Source organism: Balaenoptera borealis (assembly GCF_965194805.1).
Source record: "Balaenoptera borealis genome assembly, chromosome: 10".
NCBI classification, from domain to species: domain Eukaryota; kingdom Metazoa; phylum Chordata; class Mammalia; order Artiodactyla; family Balaenopteridae; genus Balaenoptera; species Balaenoptera borealis.
Genome location: NC_138874.1, coordinates 85,305,020 through 85,326,683, shown reverse-complemented (window position 1 = coordinate 85,326,683; position 21,664 = coordinate 85,305,020). Strand labels below are relative to the sequence as shown.

General features: G+C 34.5%; 1 protein-coding gene across 2 annotated transcripts in view; it reads right to left on the bottom strand.

Moving 5' to 3' along the window:
- Window positions 1-1,283: 1,283 nt before the first annotated feature.
- The window catches only part of LOC309604779 (protein FRA10AC1), a 39,533-nt gene continuing 19,152 nt past the window's right edge, over window positions 1,284-21,664 (bottom strand). For both annotated transcript variants that reach the window (XM_082339733.1, XM_082339734.1), the window contains 6 exons: window positions 19,864-19,909; window positions 17,690-17,803; window positions 16,537-16,579; window positions 14,608-14,726; window positions 3,660-3,738; window positions 1,284-1,452 (listed from right to left, as the gene is read on the bottom strand). In XM_082339733.1, the coding sequence (XP_082195859.1) occupies window positions 1,410-1,452; window positions 3,660-3,738; window positions 14,608-14,726; window positions 16,537-16,579; window positions 17,690-17,803; window positions 19,864-19,909 (444 nt within the window). In that variant the 3' untranslated portion in view covers window positions 1,284-1,409. The remainder of the gene's footprint in view (window positions 1,453-3,659; window positions 3,739-14,607; window positions 14,727-16,536; window positions 16,580-17,689; window positions 17,804-19,863; window positions 19,910-21,664) is intronic.

The following is a 21,664-nucleotide window of genomic DNA, read 5'->3' as shown; positions in this document are numbered from 1 at the left end:
CATTCCATGTTTAAATGTCATTTAAAATAGCATACCTTCAACAAAATAATTGGAATGGTACAATCATTTTTTACAGGTCCTCTCTTACTCACCAAATCATGCATCTTCTCTATTAACCTCTTGGCTGTTTATAAAAATGGGTCTGACCTTTTGAAAAAAAAAATCAATATATCCTTTTGAAAATTTGATGAAAACTATGGACCCTTTCCCCAAAAAACACACATAATTACAGAAGTTTACACATAGATTCTAGGAGTGTTTAGATTTCCTGAAGCACATCCACTGACTCTTGTGGGTATGAACCCCAAATTAAGAAGTTACATTTTGGACTTCCCTGGTGGCACAGTGGTTAAGAATCCCCCTGCCAATGCAGGGGACATGGGTTCAATCCCTGCTCCAGGAAGATCCCACGTGCCGTGGAGCAACTAAGCCCGTGCTCCACAACTACTGAGGCTGCTCTCTACAGCCTGCGAGCCACAACTACTGAGCCCAAGTGCCACAACTACTAAAGCCCGTGCGCCTAGAGCCCGTGCTCCACAACGAGAAGCCACCGCGGTGAAAAGCCCGCGCGCCGCAACGAAGAGTAGCCCCTGCTCGCCGCAACTAGAGAAAGCCCACGTGCAGCAACAAAGACCCAATGCAGCCAAAAATAAATAAATTTATAAAAAAAAAGTTACATTTTATAAAATATCTCTGCATATAAGTATATCCATATCTGTATGACTGTATCTGAGACAAGCTCTATGCACACAGTATTGTTCAGCTAAATTATGTTACTGTATAATCTCTGCTGAAGAGTCAAGTTTCATGAACACATCTGCTGTTTTAGACTACTGGAATCTCATTTGGCCCCCTGTGGTATTAATTTACTTTATAATAAATTACCCATACACTGGGGAATCAAATTTGATTGTAACAAACTCCGTTAAGTGGTAGAGGTGAGATGGTAGCAAGAGAAATGTAAGGAAAAAAAGAAAAGACAGCTAATGACAAAATAGGTACTCAAAAGAGGGGTACGCGAAGACATATTTAATCTACTTTGTAATTTCGTGAAATCCCAATCATCCTAAAAATTTAAGCTGAGGCAAGGGAACTTAAATGTGAATCAGTGGGGAAAAAAAAAACCTACAAAAATATAGGCACAATGGATCTCTGTACTAGAGGATGTACTAGGTCCATACTCTAGGAGCTACAGATGGAACAGAGTTGTAGATAAACAACTGAAAAGATAAATAGGGAAAAGTGCCTCCAATAAAACTGAAAAACTTCCAAAGCATCTGACATCCTGAGAGTAGCTGTATTTTTATTTCCAAAGACAAACCACTCAAGTTGCAACTTGTAGACAAAATTTTGTGAAGAGTTTCAAAGTATATTTTCACATTAAGGAATGTAGGCATCCCTCTTCCATCTCACAGAAATAAACCTTGAAAATATTCATCAAATTCTTCTTCCCTATTTAAAAGAAAAAGTATACATATTGATTAAAATCAACAATTAGAGAAAAAAATTACTAGGTGACACATCTGAGATTAATAAAAATAAAATATTTTAATCCAACATATTTGCTGATTCATTTATATAGCAATATATTTCATGATTCAGGTATCAAATAATTCTTGGCTTCTCAAATAATCATAACTATACCAAGACTGATTAAATTGAAAATGTATATGTTGGCACGTCTCCCTGAACGTATTTATTACCTAAGATTTTACTTTGAAGTACTTTGTGAAATGTCATTGCTTCTCTTTACTTTTTGGTTGACTTTATAACTTACTCTGTTCATTCTCATTTCAAATTATAGCCTGATCAAAAAATGAATGAAAAAAACGATTTTAAGGAAAAATATAAGTCTTACTCCTAGGAATAGGGAAAATCTGCTTAGGCTGCAGATTTTATTACTCTGAGAAGAGTAAATATGTATCTGTAGCAGTGAAGATTATGTCTAAAACAAAGAACAGAACTCTGAAAGGAGATATTAAACTATAATGTGTTAAACTCTTATGAAAATTGTAAAGTACTAAATAAATATTAGTGCTAGGAGCCAGAGAAGTACAATGGAAATAGCACAGGTTTTCAAGTCAGACAGTGTTTTTTAAGTCCTAGCTCTGTCACTTATTTGCTGAGCAAGCAAGTTATTTAACTTCTCTGGGCTCAGTTTCCTTATCTATAAATAAAGAACATCACATTTCCTCATAGAGCTGTTCTGAAGATTAAATGTATGTACAATTGCTTTTCTCCCTTCTGGGAACAGAGAATCAAGCTGGACAAATTCTGTGTACCAGTCTCTTCAGAAAATGTTCTTTTAGATCAGAGATTCACAATGGGACTCCATCATTTGATTTTAAATAATTGTGAATGTATAGAGCCACCACAACCATGTTCAAATTTTTAAAAAATTAATTCCAGAATCAGATAAAGTTGATGTAAAATTACCTACAATTTGGTATTCTCCTGGCTACTGTCCCTTTTCCGAAGCATGACAGCAAAATGCAGTGGAATTTTCTGAATTATAGTAAGAACTTAAATATATGAAATTAGCTGAATTTCTGTGTGACCTTAGATGTCAGTACCTGATGTCAAGTTTTTATAAGGTCACAAAGAGCTTTGGATTATGAAATCCCTCTTAGACTTTATTCATGTATCTTTACTGCCAAAAAGGTGAGTTGACTCCAAGACCTATTCTGTCATTTTCAGCTCTTCAAGGGAAAGTTATATGGTCAAAAGTTCAGCTGATAGTTTTACTAGGATAGCGATACCTTTTTTATAATCTGATCTATAATGACGATTCATTTGGGAATTCTTTATTTGGCTGAAAAAAATAAAGGTTAAGGTCATAGAAAAAAACTAATCTTTTTTTTTTTTTTTTAAAAAAAACCCTCTTTCCAACATTCCTGAATTCTATTACACTGAGAACATATTATATAATTAGCAATATGTTTTATAATCAGCTTAAATTAGCGAATTATGATTGATTCAACAGGTCTCTTATTATGAACCAATATGCCTAGAGTAACAAAATGGGACTAAAATTTATTGAGCACTTACTATATTGGTAGGTATTGTGCCAGACCAGGTGCTTTACATTCTTTATTCTATTAAATCTTCACAATAAACTCTTTGTAGTAGGTATTATTTTATCCCCTTTCAACAGATAAAGCTCAAGTGGTGAACATCCCAGTATATGAGAAGAACTGATAATATTCCAGCCTATATGCAGACAGCTCTTCCAACCAATAGCAGAGAAAAATGCATGTGGTGACTTGTGTATCTCTCGGGGCTAAGGTGGCTGTTGGCAAGAAAACTTATACACCTGTATATATCTGCAAGGGGCTCCCCTGTATAGGTTTATGATAATCAGAATATCATGGATAGGCTGCTCTGGAAGCTAGTAAACAGCATCTCTCTGAAACAATGTGAGCTGAGGAAAGATTTACTCACCAAGAGGGAGCTGGACAAGTTGGCTGTTTATGGCCATAAACAATGGCTGGGAAAAAACTCTAACCTTAGCAGGCCAGGTGGTCCTTGGCTTTAAAAAGACATTCATGATGCTAAGTTTTTCATTAACTGTTATCAAAAATGGCTGTGGTCATAGCTTCCTAGACTGATGGAGAAGGTATGCATTATCATTGTCTATTAATACTATTATCAGGACTTACTGTGATTTTTCATCTGTCTCTGGTAGTGGGCCCTTCCAAAGTTCAGATTCTGAAGTACTTCCTTCCTCATCAGCGCTTCCTGTTCATTTAAAAGAAATTTTTAAAAATGTGCACATTACATTTAAAACACATTTTGAACTACCCACCAATGCAATTAAATAAATTCCAGATGTACCTGTGGTTTAGCTTCAACTTTTATGGCTCTCTGAAAATTTAATGCACTTTTCCAGACCAATAAATTCTTTTGAAAGATAATAAGCTGAGATATACCAAAGAGCCTCAGCAAATAGACCAAGGATTTAGAGTCTCATGGGAAACTTCTATAAGTTATACTGAGTTAAAGTAACAATTCCAATATTAACTCTATATTATAAAGGAATTATCTCTTGCAATACAGGTGTCTTTAATTTAGTTTCTTATTTTTATTGATCATACAAAAGACATGCAGGTTAAGATTTTTGTAGAGAGTATTTACATTAGGATCAAGACCTTAAGAACTGAACTAGTATATAGTACTAGCTAGTTAAATTATGAAAAAAAATTTGTCAGACTTAAAAAAAAATTAATGCTGATTACATTAACTAGAGGAAGTCCATTTCAATGAAGAAACAGATGTTCTCATACACTGTTAGGAGTAAATACCATTTTCTTGAGGAAAATCTGGCAATATAGATCACTTTAAAATATAGATACCCTTTGACCAGCAATGCTGTTTTTAGGAACTTAATTATTTACTTAGAATAAACGAGCACCTCAGATATATGTACAAAGATGTCCATTGTATAACAACAACAGCAAAAGAAAACAAGTTAAATCCCCACCAATTAGGGATTAAGGCTTGGTTAAATAAATACTATACAGCTATTAAAAAAAAACCATAGCACATCTGAATTACCATAGAAAAATGTGTATGCTATATCAAAATTTTTAAAAGTTACAGAAAGCAGGCACAGTATAATACAATCTGTATTAAAACACTGTATCTACATATATATTATTATTTATGAGTGTGTGTGCATATAAATAAATACACACACACACACACACACATATATATATATAAATAATAAGTTTGTAAGGACCAACCAAACTTAACAGTGATTATATTACTTGTGGGCCTGGGATAGTTTTACTCTTTAAGCATTTCCAAATTTTTTTATATTTTAAACAATAATCATGTATTACCTTTAAAGATCAGTAAAAACAATGTATTTTATTTTTAAAACATAACAAAATAGACATGTTTCAAATGAATCGCCCTATATTAGTCAACTAAAAATTATCAAATACTGAAACATGTATTATGAGACAACAAAATTATATGCCACAAAGTAATTATGTTAGCAAATAATTCCTCTCCAATAATGACCATTAGTCTGGAAAAGAAGTGACACAAATTTGGCCTGTCAATAAGAATGTACCTTAGTTAAACACAACACAAAAATAAAACAGTACTGATTTGCCATGGTGGTTCTAGCCTTTTTTCCTGTTGGACTTTGATCCTTGAATCAACATGTATGTCTGAACTTTGGTCCTAACTGAATCTATTCTAGCACAAATTCTAACAAAAACAGCAAAAAAAAAAAAAAAAAAAGGGAGTGGGGGTTGTGCTTCTAACGATCGACACACGAAGATGATAAAATTATAAAGCTCTGGGAATAAGATTCCCACTCAACCACAGCCAGCACTGGAACGCCAGTGTCCCAAACTGAATATGTGAAAAGAAAAAAGTCTTCTGCTTGGGACTTCCCTGGTGGCGCAGTGGTTAAGAATTCGCCTGCAATGCAGGGGACACGGGTTCTATCCCTGGTCCAGGAAGATCCCACATGCCGCAGAGCAACTAAGCCCGTGTGCCACAACCACTGAGCCTGCGCTCTAGAGCCCGTTAGCCACAACTACTGAGCCCGCATGCTGCAACTACTGAAGCCTGTGCACCTAGAGCCCATGCTCTGCAACAAGAGGAGCCATCTCAATGAGAAGCCTGCGCACCACAACAAAGAGTAGACCCCTGCTCGCCACAACTAGAGAAAGCCCATGCGCAGCAACGAAGACCCAAGACCCAACGCAGCCAAAAAACAAAAACAAAACAAACAAAACAGTCTTCTGCTCTTATTTTTATGAAAATTCACTAACTGAGATAAAGAAAGCACAGAAAAACTAATTAGGCCTAGTAAAGTTATCACCATGGTGTTATCCCGTTAATGATGTCAGAGAACAAACCTACAAGGCCTTTGAAAGTGGGCAGCTAATTTCAAAAGGCCTTACAACCACCTGTTTTCTTGTTCCCTCTCAAGAGTACTGCCCACATGCCAGCTTTCCTACACCAGTTTTCTGATAGCAGACGATCCAGTTTTACTAAAAAATACAATCAGTTTAGAATAACATTATAAAATAACTCTCTTTGAAAGAGGACATCCTGAAAAAGTGATCAAATATCCTTAGAGAATCAAATCTACAAGACAGGATTATATGACCTTTAAGGTCCCTTACAACCCTATGAATCTATTAATATTTAACTACGAATCTAAAACACCTAGTTCCATGAGGTTGACAGTAACTACAAATCACTTTTTTGATAACTGTTACAACCTGCCAGAGGTGGGAAGCGTGCTGCTAAGGAAATAACATTTAGAAGAACGGGCAACACAAAACGATGCTTGCATTTCTATCAGTATCAAATCTACACAGTAATTATTGACAAGTGGGGATCAGAATCTAAGTCACTGACTCTGTACTGGAAGGGGAGCTTGGAGGTCCAGCCCTTATCCAGTGAATGAACACCTTACTGTAATACTTCCAATAACAAGTGGCTGTCCAATCTAAACACCTCACTACTTCCTGAAGCAGCCCATTCCTCCATTCCTTTCTTCAGATAGTTCTAATTGACAAATTTTTCCTTAAATTAAGGCAAAAATCTGTCCTTGGGCTATTTTTATCCATAGACTCTAGTTCTGCCAACCGGCCACCAAAAATAAGTCTCCTACATAGTAGCAGTCTTGAAAATATCTACAGTTTCCATGTCTACCTCCTTACCCCTTCCCTCTTCACTTTTTCCTAAGCTAAACATCTACGGTTCCTTCAACCTTCTTCCTATAACAACATTTCAAGTTCTGACAACACTTTGGTTGTTCTATTCTTGACCTGCTTTAAGATTTCAATGTTGCTTTTAGAATGTAATGCAAACTGCATATAATTTTCCCTATATGCTCTGAATAATGCAAGTAGGTCTATCATCTTGGTTTTTCTGGATATTACATACCTAAATAACTTGGCCTACTGAAGAAGTGGCAAGTCTCCAATTATGAAAACAATGGACAGGTCAGACTTTTACAGACTTAACTTTTGATCTGACCCATTGTGAAGAACAAACACAAAATCTAATGTCCAGTATTTTCCTTTTCTCTGATATAATAGCTACAGGTTATCAAAGACTACTTCATATTAAGACACATGCTTTACATGTTTATTATTTCACTTGACTCTGATAATAATCCAATGAAGTCAAGTCTCTTTATACCCATTTTACAGATAGAACTGAGACACAGATCAAATCATTTAATGTGGATTGGTGTAATATATCTGCCCAAACTGAGGTATAAAGAGTGGACTAACGTTTGATTCACTGATGAACAGTTATTGATGATATAAGTAAAAGAGCAGACTCTGGAGTTATAAACCTGTGTTTAATCGTAGCTCTGCCATTAACCAACTATTTGACCTTATGCAATTTATGTAAATTCTCTGGGTCTTGGTTCTCTTATCTGCAAAATGGGTTATTATATGCCCATTACTATGATTAAATGAGGTACACAACTAAACCACTTGCGATTATGGCTGACAATCAACAAAAGCAAGTTAAAATTCTTTTTCCCCATAGAAATTGGGTTTTTCTTTATGGATCTGGTGTAAATAATCCATATGTTAAATGAGGGTAAAAGGGTAACTGAATATTATCCAAATGGAAATGAAATATATAATAGAAACAGAATTTGAGTTGTAAAATTGCCAAGACCACCTAAGACAGGTCACTGACCACCTGAGAAGATATCTGGGTTTGGCAAACTATAACAAGGTACATGTCCCCTGCTTGAAATGGTTCTACTTCAAGAACCAAGCTAAGCTAGAGATTCTTCAGGTTGGCTACAGTATTCTCCTCTCCCTACCACTAGAAGTTTGACCTAGCTGAGGAGGGTGAAGAGACATAAGATTATTTCTGGGAAATGAGGGAGGTTTGAGAGGGCTAGGGGAAGGACAGTGGGAGGGAGAAGGAAGGAAGAGGAAACAAAAGAATGAATATAAACAAGTCAGTCAAGACCTTTCCCCAAAAGATTTTTTAATAAAAATTAGAATTGGAGAAGGGCAATGTTATTTTTTTACATTAAATAGGCCTTCACACCTCTCACTGCAACATATAGTTGGAAATTCGCAAAAACTATAAAATTTCCCATTTTAACCTGTGTATGCTTTCTAAAAATATATATACTTGCTACCCCATCCTCAGATAGCTTAAGTCTATCGTCTCATGCCTGGTTATGTTCTATAAGCTGTCAGGAAACTTAATCTAATTTAGAAGAAGGAGCTACTGATAGATTAGGATTCACATGGGGAGAAAGGAAGTGTCAGTGCTTTAAGGACACTTCAAATGTGTTGAAAACAAAATGGTATGAGTAAAATAATTCATAAGGAATATGTTGTATTCCTAAACTAGAGGAATAGCTCCACTGATATCTCCCTCTTCATTAAAATTTTAAACAGTAAATATCTTTAAAATTCTATTTCTCTAAAATTTCTGATTACTGAACACTTAAAAATTCTCCTTAAGAATTATATACTAGGGGCTTCCCTGGTGGCGCAGTGGTTGAGAATCTGCCTGCCAATGCAGGGGAAAACGGGTTCGAGCCCTGGTCTGGGAGGATCCCACATGCCGCGGAACAACTAGGGCCGTGAGCCACAACTAATGAGCCTGCGTGACTGGAGCCTGTGCTCCGCAACAAGAGAGGCCGCGATAGTGAGAGGCCCGCGCACCGCGATGAAGAGTGGCCCCCGCTTGCCACAACTAGAGAAAGCCCTCGCACAGAAACGAAGACCCAACACAGCCACAAATAAATAAATTAATTAATAAAATTTAAAAAAAGAAAAAGAAACTTAAAAAAAAATTATATACTAAAATGCTAATAAAGTTTAAATTGAATGGTGATTTGGAGCAATTACTAAATATTTTCCTGAGTTTGCCACATAAATATATATTACTTTAAAATCAGAAAAAAATTAATTCTTAAGTTTATAAATTTACAAGTAAGGCTAGAAGTCTCAAATCTCTAAATTTCTACAAATAAGTCCAGATATTATAACATAAATTAGATATGTTATTGAACTACACTTTGTTAGACCCTATTTATTGCAAGTTCTTTAAGAAATTCTACATTGTATTACTGTTGAGATACAAGGTTACTGTTTGTTATATCACAAATGGATACCCCCTTTTATGAACCCACAGTAGATTCTGCTCTCAAAACTGCCTGGAAAAAGCTGAACACCCTGTGAGTTCTCTTTAATATTGTATGGGTACAATTAATCATTCTACTGGTGGTTTCCTTTCTTTCGTTTGGTTGTTAGGAAGAACAGTGACAAATCTGTGATCTACTTTTGCAATTATGCAAGACTTTTTGGTAAATATTTGTCTGTATTAATTTTACCTCTAGCTTTACTTTCCTATTCTATCTTATTTTTCCATTATTTTGATTTCACCTTTAAAAAATCTTATAGTATATATTTTTGTAAGTCATTGTGAATACTTTTTGGAATGTTGCAGGGAAAAAACAATAAAATTTGTAGCAAATATTCAATGAAATCCAATCTGATGAAAACTACAGGACTTATTAAAAACCTGACCAGTAACAACCGTTGCTAACATTTGCTTTCTATGTACAAACCACATATTTAATTTGATCAATCAAAATCACCAAATGACAAGCGATCACTCAGCCTTGTGCAATATAAGCAATATTTCTTAAATTTTAATCCACCTCCCCAATTTTTTCTATCCCAACTTCATCCCTCTTGTGCTCTTCCTTCATACTTCATGATGTGAAGTTAAAATGTTTATCCACTGTATTTACTGAAAAAAAAATTTATGCTCTTCTATACTTGACATAAGAAACTTTTAAATGTTCTAATTTGGGGAAGAAATACACTTTTGCTCTTTTTTCTATGATTTTTCTCACACAGTACAAAAACAACAAAAAAAATTTACATCAGAACAAGTCACAGTTTGTGGGAAACCCAAATTGTAAATAACTTGAATTTGTATACTTTTATTAAATAAAAACTTGATACTGTTGATAGAATTTTCTGATTTCACTGAGAGTGAATGTGCTGAAAAACAAAAACAAAAACAAAAAACCCAGCACTGTTTTGTCAAGAATTACCTTGCAGTGGTGTAACAGCTATAGCTATAACTGGAATTCTTCCCAATAGTCTAGTGTATAGTCTTACAGGAAAGCACTTCCCTGTCTTCTAATCTTTCCTGTTCCTTAGACTTATCTCCCTAATTAAAATGTTAGATTCTTTTAGGGAGGGGTATTTTATGCTCTTGTACAGCCTGGAATACCTAGCACAAAACATAAAAAATAATGAACACCTATAAAAAAAAAATCTCATGTTGCTAGGACAAAAAAAAGCAAAAAAACAAAAAAACCCCCAAAAACCCTCATAGATTAGCTGCAATACAAACAATATTTTATCTACAGATGTTCAACATCTGAAAGCAGTTTACAAATAAATGCCTTTTCTTAATCTTTTAAGAAAAAGAAGATTAAAAAAATCTTTTAATCTTTCTTAATCTTTTTTGATGATCACGTACAGGTGAGAATTCTCTGTAACTGAAAATCACACAAAAAAATTTGTCATAAAACAAACATTTTCAATTCTACAATGGTTTACCCAGTGAGGGAAACAGAAAAAGTACTGAAGATCTATTAAAGTAATCTAAAAAAATCATCATTATACAATCTCCTGCAGTAAGACCTCAGGGGAAATATTTCTGAAGGCTGCTAAATCAAAAAAGAACAGAAGACAGATGGAGAGTAACAATTCCTCCAACCTCCCTGGACAGGTCTCATAATTAGCCCAAGTTGTCGCATGAATGGCCCCTTAAGGCCAGACAAGAGGGTGTGAGAACTACAGGGTAAAGATTCCAAAGGAAGCCAAGGCCTGGACTGCAACAACTGCTTTATGTTATTGTTTCTTCACTCCTACTTATTTCCTAGTCATCAGAGAGCAAATAAAAACATAGCTAAACTTCCAATGGCAAAAGAAATGTATTCTTCTCTGTCATGTAAGGAACAATGATACCTGCTTCCAAGTGTCAATAGGTTAAAAAAAGGACACAATTGGAACCAGAAGGAAGAAGTTGTACGTTTGGGCTAAATGTTAAGAGAAACCTGCTAGCAATTACAGCTGTCTGAAATGTAAAGGAGTATTTTGGAAAATGGGTTCCTTTTCCCTGGAGGTGTGGAAGCTAAAGCAGAACAAATACATGATAAAGAGCAGTGCATCTTAACCTTTATTGTACATATGAATCATTCTGAGAACTTAAAGTGCAACTCTAATTTAGGAGATCTGGAAGGGTCTGAAATTATGCATTTCTAACAAGCTCCCAAGTGATGACAGTGCAAAGGATCATATTTTGAAAGGTAAAACCATAGAAAATATTTTTGATCATGATTCCAGGGCTGATCTCTGATGTTCCTTTCAACATTGAGAAACTGGTTGACTTCACTGACTCACTCACCTAACATTTACTGAATGCCTACTATGTGGAGCAAGCACTGTGCTTAGGAATTGGGGATAGAGAACTAAACAAGTCACAAAGTCCCTTCCTTAACAGAAAAATTATTCCAAGAATGATATGTATTTCTAAAGGAGAGTGCAGGGTGCTATCAGAACGTGCTAACAGGGACCTAATCTTGCCTGGAGGAGTGGGGTGAAGGGTGTCAGAAAAGGCCTATCCAAGGAACTGAGCTTGGGGACAGGGTGGAGGTGGGAGGGATAAGATCTTGAACTTCCTGCCCAGACAATTTACCTAAATACCCTGTTCTGTTCACAGCTGCCAAAGCAGACTGGTCCTCAAAGTCAAGCTTTGATCTTTCTTACATTTCCTCTCTATCCATTCAGCTATCTAGCCATCCACTTATCCATCCATCCATCCACTTATTTAACATTTTGTATGATGGTAACCTAAGGCTAACGGGGTTGATGAGATCACACAGGGAGAACAGAGAGAATAAAAAGAAGTTCTGTAAGAGCCTTGAGCAATTCCAACAAGGGTAAGATGGAGGAGGAATTACAGTCAAGAGGCTGAGGAGAGGCTGAAAAGATAGGAAAAAGATCAAGAAAGTAACTGTTCTGAGGAATGACGACAGTCCAAATGCAGCTGAGATATTAAGCATTTATTAATTACTATTCAAGTCTGGGCCAAATTAAGGTGGCCTGGCAAGAAAGTATCATATCAAGATCAACCTAGTTCCAGATGATCGATCCCAGATGAGAAGATATTAAAGAGGTCTACATGGTCTTCCTAAAAGTTTGCTAAGATGTTGTCATTTTCTGCTTTATACCAAAGAAGCTGAAAAAAAGAACTATATCCTGTGCTCTCTGCTATGAAAGGTTCTCTGAATAAACAGTAAATAAGACACAGATGTCTCAATTCCACTCTGCTTTGGTTTTCTATCTCTGAAGTTGCCCTGAAACAATCTTCAAGTCTTTTATTTTCTTATTCTTTATTATTTATGCCTTACATGTGCTAGTGGGGTGCTAGGGATAGAGCAATGAACACAGCAGACAGAACCCCTGTTCTCCTTATGTTTTATGTAATTGTCATATGTGTAATGAAGGAAAAGTTCCAAGGTTGTGACAGCATTATAAATGGGAGTCCGAATTTAGATTCATGGTCAGGAAAGGATCCCTGAGGAAGTGACACTTAAGCTTAAATCTGAAGGATGAGTTAGGATGGGACTGGAGGTTTTAGTGAGGAAGCAGCACCTATACAGTCCTTAAACAGAAAGAAGTTTGGCATTTCCTAGAAACTGAAAGGCTATGTGGGTGGAGTGTGAACGTAAGGTGAAGAGTCGTGATAAACAAGCCTTGTATGCTGGATCATATAGAGAGCCTTTGGGCCTTGTCCAGATATTGGTTATATCCTAAGAACATAGGAAATCACTACTAGAGAATGGATTAAGGAGAGGGAGGTGGGATGACAAGACAGTGTTAGAATCAGATAATCAGATAATATAGTAGTAGCCTAGATGAGAAAACATGGTAGTTTGATCTAGACTAGAGAGAACATGAGAAATACATACCCTGGGGGTAAAATTGATAGTATTTACATAAATAACGAGAAAAAAAGAAGGCATCAAGGATAATTTCCCGATTTCCGATATTAGTTTTTAGGTTGACAGAGGTATCACCTACTGAAATATAGAACACTAAAGGAAAAACATCTATAAGGAAGATCACATGCATATATATTATAATTTGAGGGGTACAACCCCATTCCTAGCCCTGAGTATCCAGCTACCTAATTATCTGTTTTGGAGGTACTGAATAAACTTTTACAAGGTAGGGATTAGTTCTTCTTTTATTTGGAATATGCAATGATTAACATAGTATCATACTACGATATAAATATATTATATAATAGTGAATGCTACAAAATCCTCAGATATAATACACTAAATATTTTACTGGCACATGAGGATAAATAAAAATTTTTAAAAACTCAAATGAGATTCTCACACTTATTAATTAAAATTTATTTTGAAGTTTGGAACATGATTTAGAGACAAAAAAGGTATTCTGTTTCAAATACCATTTCTCAATAAATAGAATATCAGTATTTTTCCTCTCAACATCTATCGATTTTATCAAGTCAAAAACTTGGCAATACATATACTTGAATGTATCATGACATGTTAGGAGAAAAAAATGTACGTAAGAACATAACATATCTAATGATCTTCATAGCTGGAGCAAGGCAGCCCTCTCCTGTTCAAGTATTATGTTAACATTGGCTGGAACCTAATTCAATCTACCATTACCTACCTAATTTAAGTCCAATTCACTCTAAGTTACAGTCAATTTGACTCTACTTTATTATGGACTGAAAAAGCAACTAGCAGTAACCTTCATAATAGCTAACTATGTACCAAGTACTATGCAAACTGCTTACATGCATTATCTCATTTCAACTTCTGAAAAATCCTATGACCTACTAGGTACGATTATCATGACCATTTTACACATGAAAAAACTAAGGCTTAGACAGCTTAAGCACTGCTGAGGAAAAGTAGCAGTTGACTTGGATTTGAATTTAACAGTTATTTACTAATTGTATGTGCACAGCACCATGTTAGGTTCTGAGGAAACATACATATCAACCTCTATCATTTCAAGAAGCTCATAAGCTAGTGAGAAAAATCACAGACCATAATTGAAATCACAGTGTTACAATGTTAAACTGACTTATAGGTTATGTACTGATTTACAGTGTTCAAAGTGCCTTTCACATCCTTATTTGATTCTCCACAATAAGCACCAGCAGTATAGAGAGCAGGTATTCACATCACCACTACGTACACGAGGAAAGTGAAACTCAAGAAATTCAGTGACTTGCTCAAGGTAACAAGTCTGTAAGTAACAAATCCAGAAATTAGAATGCTGTTGCAATATTATACTATCTGCCAAAAATGAATCAAAACCAACCTTGTTCTTGAAACTCCTGTAAGTTACTGTAAATTCATATTGAAATTCTCCAACCAGTTTCCTTTCAACTACTATAAAACAGAATTCTAAATGCATTTACTAATTAAATTCAACATTTGAGACATATGGCAGATTATACTTCATGTTCAGAAATATGAGTAAATATTTTATTTTAATTCCCTTTTACCTTTATCCTTTTTCTTAGAGGACTCTTCTACAGAAGATAATCTGGATTTTTTATGTGATGGCTCTTCACAATCTTTTCTGGCTTTATCCTTTCTTTTTTTTGACTTGACTTCTTTTCTCCTTTATGTTGAACAATATAAAGTTAACTTTTTCAACTGAATTTTACAAAAAATAAAAATCAATAGGTAAAAAAATCAAATCAGTTAAAGTACTCATTTTTAAAATGTAGTTTACATAATAAGGAACCCTTAAATGAGTCTGTAAATATTTTAGGTTAGTATGTTAATTAAAACAATTCTACAAGATTATGAAGCCTGAACACTCTGAGACAAAGGATTATTTTTTATAAGTTCTGTGTACAAACCTTAGTAAATGTAAATCATAGTTTTACTCATTTCCTTTCTATATTCTATCATTTAGCCATTCTAAAAAAATTACAAAATCAAATCTCATTTCCCGCCACATAATTCATATCTACCTACACTTTGAAAAAACACATACAACAAGAAGAAACCACTCTAACAGTTCTCAACCACCAGTAAATAGAAAATTCTTCTCTTAAGAATAAAAGAATACAGCAAAGGTATAATAGAATGAGGATGGAAAGGCTTACTGTTAACTCATATGGCTACTTTAGACCACTTATCCTTTTACTGCTGTAGCTGTATCTCTTCTAGGCCAAGTTTACAAGGTTGTCAGTACCATAGATGGCAAGCAACTGATTTTAATTGGTTAAGAAAAGAAACACTAAATAGGAAAAGGTGATAATGCTGAAACTGGGACTGGGAAAGAGGATGAAGAGACAACAGAGTAGATTACTTTCAACAAACTTGCTTATCAGACCTTTCAAATTAAGATACACCAAATACTACAATACTGTTTAAGACGGTAATAACTTTTTGCCTCTTGTAAGAATAATTTCAATTTTGAAATGAAGCTCAAAACTCAACGTCAAAAAAAATCTTTGTTACCTTTCAGTATCATTGATAGAGAGGGGAAATCAAGTAATCTAAAAACTTTGCTAATTTTAAGAATTTAAAATTTTTTATTTATTTTTAATAGCTAAAATACTAGATAAGGCTCATTTAGAACACAGCTGATTTTAAATTAATATACTAATATATACATTTTATAAAGTTGCATAATCTTACTGTTAAGACTTTCAAGTGTTACTCAGGACATGAAACTTGACCACCACAATCATGCCAGGTTACACAGATTTTGTCTGAACATCTGCAATGCCAGGGACTTCATTATGCTTGACTTACCATACGCCAGACACTGTGTCAAGCATTTTATATGCATTTTCATTTAATCCCCACAATAACCTTAGTATACTCATTTTTAGAGATAATAAAATTGAGTCTTACATAGGTTAAGTAGCTTGCCCAAGAAGACTAGTAAGTAGATTAGCTGAGAGGAATACATAGGAAAGCCTACCATCTATATATACTGCACAATGCAGAACACTGATACTCCTCCCCCATTCAGTATGGCAGACACAGTCTAGCTCATTCAATAGGAGCCTGATTTTAACATCTAAAATGAGTACAGAGGTATAATCCTTTGTAAGAATGACAAACTCTAATTAAAACAATGTTTAAATGAGACATAGGAATCACTTTATGAAGACCTGCTTTACAATATAGTTTCTAAGAATATTACAGTATCTGAACACTGATTCCAAACCAAAATTTCTAGCATCTATCTACCACCCTGCACAGGCCTTCACATTTACAACTGCTTGGCTAGAGTTAGGCATGACGAACTTCCAGTTCCCTGGTTTATGTGGTCATATGGTAATGGTGGATTTTATATACAATCAACTAATTAAACCATCAACCACTCAAGTCTACTTTAGACATCCAGTGCAGGTGACTACGTCCAAGACTACTAAAATTAACAACCACATTTTAAAAGATCATATTACCTGTGATGAAAATTTAATTTAAAGGAACATTCTTGGCATAATCCTAAAAAAAAAAAAAAAAAAGAGTAACACCACGGAATTGCTAAATTTTAATAACTGCACTGCTACTTTACTTTTAATATCATAAATTGTCATTTTTCCTTACATTCCTTTACTGTAAGAGGGGAAACAAATAATCTGAAGAAAACAATCTGATTCTCTCCCACCTCAAAAAATGTATATATATAATAAAAATTGTATTAGAATGCTTGAGAAATTGAAAATATTCTGCCATTGCTTTAGAAAATGGTGCTGTCAAGTTATTCTAAAAGCAAACTGTTTCACAGGCAGCATTAATTGTATCTCACATCAAAAACATCTAATAACAATAGTGTGGGTATAGTCATTTACTCTGAAGTACTCTAAGAGTTTTCAAATGGAGAAGAACTTTCAAAAAAGTTCCTCTATTGTGGTCTCTTTTTTGCTTTAATCTCAGTTCACACTAGTTGACTCTTCCTCATAAGCACTTCCAGGAAGAACTCAGACACCAACCTTCATTGGTGTGTACCAAGTAGCATATGGGGAAATCCTTGATTTCTACCCGGAGTGGGCAGACACTCTAAGGGCACACGTATTTAGGAACCAGAGAAGGTTGTTAACATGATGCAGAGAAGACGCTGACACATAAAAGACTAGCTTAGAAAAAAAAAAAAAAGAATGAGCAACAGATCCTAAAACATGTATATTAAGAGAAACTTTTGTATTCTGGGTTATAATCCTAAGCTTTTAAGACTGATATCAAGAACAATCTGCCCTCCTAAAATTTTTTCTTTATTGACACAATTAAGTCTACACCATAACAATATGGCTATCAGCTAATGTGAGACTTTACATTGCCTTTTCTGATACTTTGCATCTCACTCTGCACTGGTGACATTCTCAAATTAATGGAAAGAGGTCTTCACTTCACGAATTACTGGTTTACATCTGGCATTAGAACTATTTCCCCTAGTGTCACTCCTGCAACTTTCATAAGCTCTGAGAAAAAAAGAGTTTCCAAGAAGACACATTAAAAATTTTAAATTGAATCTTAAATTAGCCTATATATTTTAAAATCTAAATTACTAGATAAACTTTGAAGAAATCAATCATACCCCACCTAAAGTCAACTTACTTAATTTAACAAGCGCATTTCTCTTTTCACCATGCTCAATATAACCAAAATTAACTTCCCAACTCTTTAGGCCTTCTTTTTTATCACAACATTTATTTCCACAGCAAAACTGGCCTGCAAATAAAGGAAGGAATATTAGCTATGATGGTTGGTGACAATATTTATCTATACAATCTGGTATTACCTCTGAAATTTACTCAACATACATACATAACATATATGACATACATATATAAATTCCTAGCTCTATAAAATAATCATTAAAAAACTGACCACAATAATTGTGGTATGTTCAACAATCAAATCAAATTGCTGAATGAACTGTTAAAAAAAAAAAAATCAGTTCCAGAATTCTTTACTTGATAGATAGTTGACCATCTATCAAGTTGACTGTTTATATTAAGATTCAGATTTTTAGTGACTCCATGTGAGGGAATCTTACACTTTGGAAGATGGAAGTACTAAAAAAGTATACTCACTAATACCCTAAAAGAATAAGTATATTTTCCAAAGTACATGCACTTATACCTGGGACAATCTTTTTCAATATTTAATAATATTAAAATTGATAAAAATTGAAATTTTTAATACAGCATTTAAGTACCAGCATAAAATGACATTTAAAGCACATTTTAACTAGCATTTTGAGATTAAGTAGAATAAGTAATCAAACCTGATGCTCTAAATTTTAGAATCACTTGACACTAAAATCAACACCTTATTATCATATCCATTGTGTATTAAAACCTTATGCAAAAAAGGACTAATATTGATGATCCAAGAGGGGAAAAAAAAATAAACTACTCAACAATTACTAACTAACAGAAAAAGACAAGATCAAACTTATTTGCACAAACTAAAAAAAAGGATTTATATCTCAATAATTTGCACCAACAGGAACAAACTGACTTTTTTTCATAAAAAAGAAACTGTCAAAATGAATTTTGAAAATTACCAGTTCAAAGGCTGATAACTTTTCTAAATTGGCACTGTTTTACTCATTCCAAATAAATACTTCATTAAATCTGTATGTTTAGCAACAGCTCTATTGTTAAAAAAGCACCAAGATTCAATCACAGCAAATAGCTTTCTTTCCCCTTCTCAATTAAAACTTTTTTCAATTACATGAATTTAGAGAATGTCCATCAATTTTTTTTTAAAGGCAGCATTACTTACTGTCACTTGAAAATTCCATTCAATAAAAGTATAAAATTTTTAAATTGTGATAGACATTTTCAACAGTTCTCATTGTCTTAGGTAAAAGCACAAACTAAAATGTAACGCTAAGAAAAGTTAAAAATAGCTTTAAAATTATTCTTTTTCCTTCTCCTCTATAGTACCTTTAGGGCTGATCTTAATTTATGGAAGATGTATATGAGCCACACTGACAGCATAAATGTTTAATCATTTAAAAACGAAACCTTTATTTTCAAAGATTTTTTAAAGTTTTTAGTTTAAAATTATCTCCTTAATGTTCCTATGTAGTTTTCAGAAGCATTAACACTTAAAATGCCATCACCAATAAAGAGCTAATTTTATAGCATGAGATAGTATAGAGATTAACACTTAAATGCAATCACCAATAATACAAAGCTAATTTTATAGCATGAGATAGTATAGAAATATTAAATTTTCAGAAAAATTTTATGAATAGATTACAATGCATAGAAAAAGCATTTACTGATTGTCTACCAAATGCTTGTTCTTTTTCTGTCAGAGTAAATATTTGGGCTCAAACTCAGTGACTCCCTAAGAACTAGCCTGTCTAAAAATTCTATTAGGTTCAAAGTAATATTTAATTTCTATCTGCAAAATGTGGATTTGACTGGAATACAGTAATACCAACACATTATTCCAAAAATTAATAAAGAGAAAAACTCAAGTATTCATCTGTTGATAGTTTCCTTCTTAGGAAACTTTTAACTCTTTGAACATTTTCTACTTATCTGCAATTGAATATCCTAGAAGCAAAAATTCTAAAGGTAAAAAACGTTAAAGCATTATATTTTGAACTTTGTTAGCAATATATCATTAATACACCTTCTCTAATTTTACTTTATATTTTGTAGATAATCACTTATTGTATACATTAGGAATAATCTTACCCAAGGACTTCAATAATATAACAAAATAACCTTATCCTATTAAAAACTAAAATAAAGAAAAAGAATTACCTTTCCCTGAAATTACTTCTTTTTCTACTCGCCACCTAAATCCAAACTGACAAGAACAAAAAAAATACATTTATGCCAGAGTAAATTTAAACAATATTTAAATTGTAGATAAATCTTAACATGGAGCCAACAATTAACATAATGACACTTACTAATCTAAAAAGTAAACCTAATTCCCATCATGATAGTTTTTTCTCTCCTTATAGGATTCCAGGTACTTAAAAATACATCTGAACAATTAACCAACTTCTCTGTTAAGGAACAATCCTCTTGGTGCGCGGGCCTCCCACTGTCGCGGCCTCTCTTGTTGCAGAGCACAGGCTCCAGACGCACAGGCTCAGTAGTTGTGGCTCACGGGTCTAGTTGATCCGCGGCATGTGGGATCCTCCCAGACCAGGGCTCGAACCCGTGTCCCCTGCATTGGCAGGCAGATTCTCTACCACTGCGCCACCAGGGAAGCCCCACCCTCTTTACTTTTTAAAAAAGTTTATTTATTCATTTTTGGCTGTGTTGGGTCTTCATTGCTGTGTGCCGGCTTTCTCTAGTTGCTGCGAGCAGGGCCTACTCTTCATTGCGGTGCACAGGCTTCTCATTGCAGTGGCTTCTCTTGTTGCAGAGCATAGGCTCTAGGTGCATGGGCTTCAGTAGTTGTGGCGTGTGGGCTCAGTAGTTGTGGCGCACAGGCTTAGTTGTTCCGTGGCATGTGGGATCTTCCTGGCCCAGGGCTTGAACCTGTGTCCCCTGCATTGGCAGGTGGATTCTTAACCACTGCGCCACCAGGGAAGTCCAATCCTCTTTACTTTTAGACTTCTTATTAAAAGTTATAGGTGCCAGGCACAAGGTATGTAAATTAACAAAAAATATATACTGTTCTATAACACTGACAGAAAAAAAAGAAGTTATAGTACAATAAAGAAGTAGTATACTATAATATGAGAGTACAGTCTTTGGAGTCAGATTGTTTGGGTTTATGTCTTACCTCCATCACTTGACAGCTATATAATACTGGACAAGTTATTTAATCTATTTATGGCTCAGTTGCCTCATATAGAGGTAACACGAGTACTCCTGCTTTGGGTTAAGATGTTTAAATGGAATAATACATATAAAGTACTTATAATAGTATCTGGTGTATAGTACACCAGGGGTTAGCAGATAATGGTCTACAGGCCTGCTGCCTATTTCTATAAATAAAGTTTTAATGGAACACAACCACAACCATTCATTTGTATATGGCTCTTTTCCCACTACAACAGCATAGTAATGAACAGGAAAGTGCAGTGGTACCAGTCTGGAGCCCTAAAGTGGAAAGTTGTTAAATTTCCCTCCTGATTCCTAAACATAACTTTATAGTTGACCCTTGAACATGGCGTTTAGGGGCACTGACCACTACGCAGCTGAAAATCTGAGCATAAATTTACACTTAGCCCTCCAAATCCAGGGTTCCACATCTGCAAACTCAACCAACCACAGACTGTGTAGTACTATAGTACGTATTTAGTGAAAGAATCCACACAGTTCAAACCCATGTTGTTCAAGGGTCAACTGTATTTGCTTTTTGGCTAAAAATGATACAATGTTAAAATGTTTTCTCCACTATCTTATAAGACTCACATTCATATGCTAAATTACTATAATTTTAGTAAATGGTTTAGTTTTCTATTCAATTTACCATACAGTTAAAAGCTCAGCTCTAGAATCATGCTGACCCAATGCAAGCTCTTATTAACTAGCTGTGAGGTTGGGAAAGTTACTTCTCAGTCTATTTCCTTTTTATGAGTAAAATCCTAATCTCATAGGT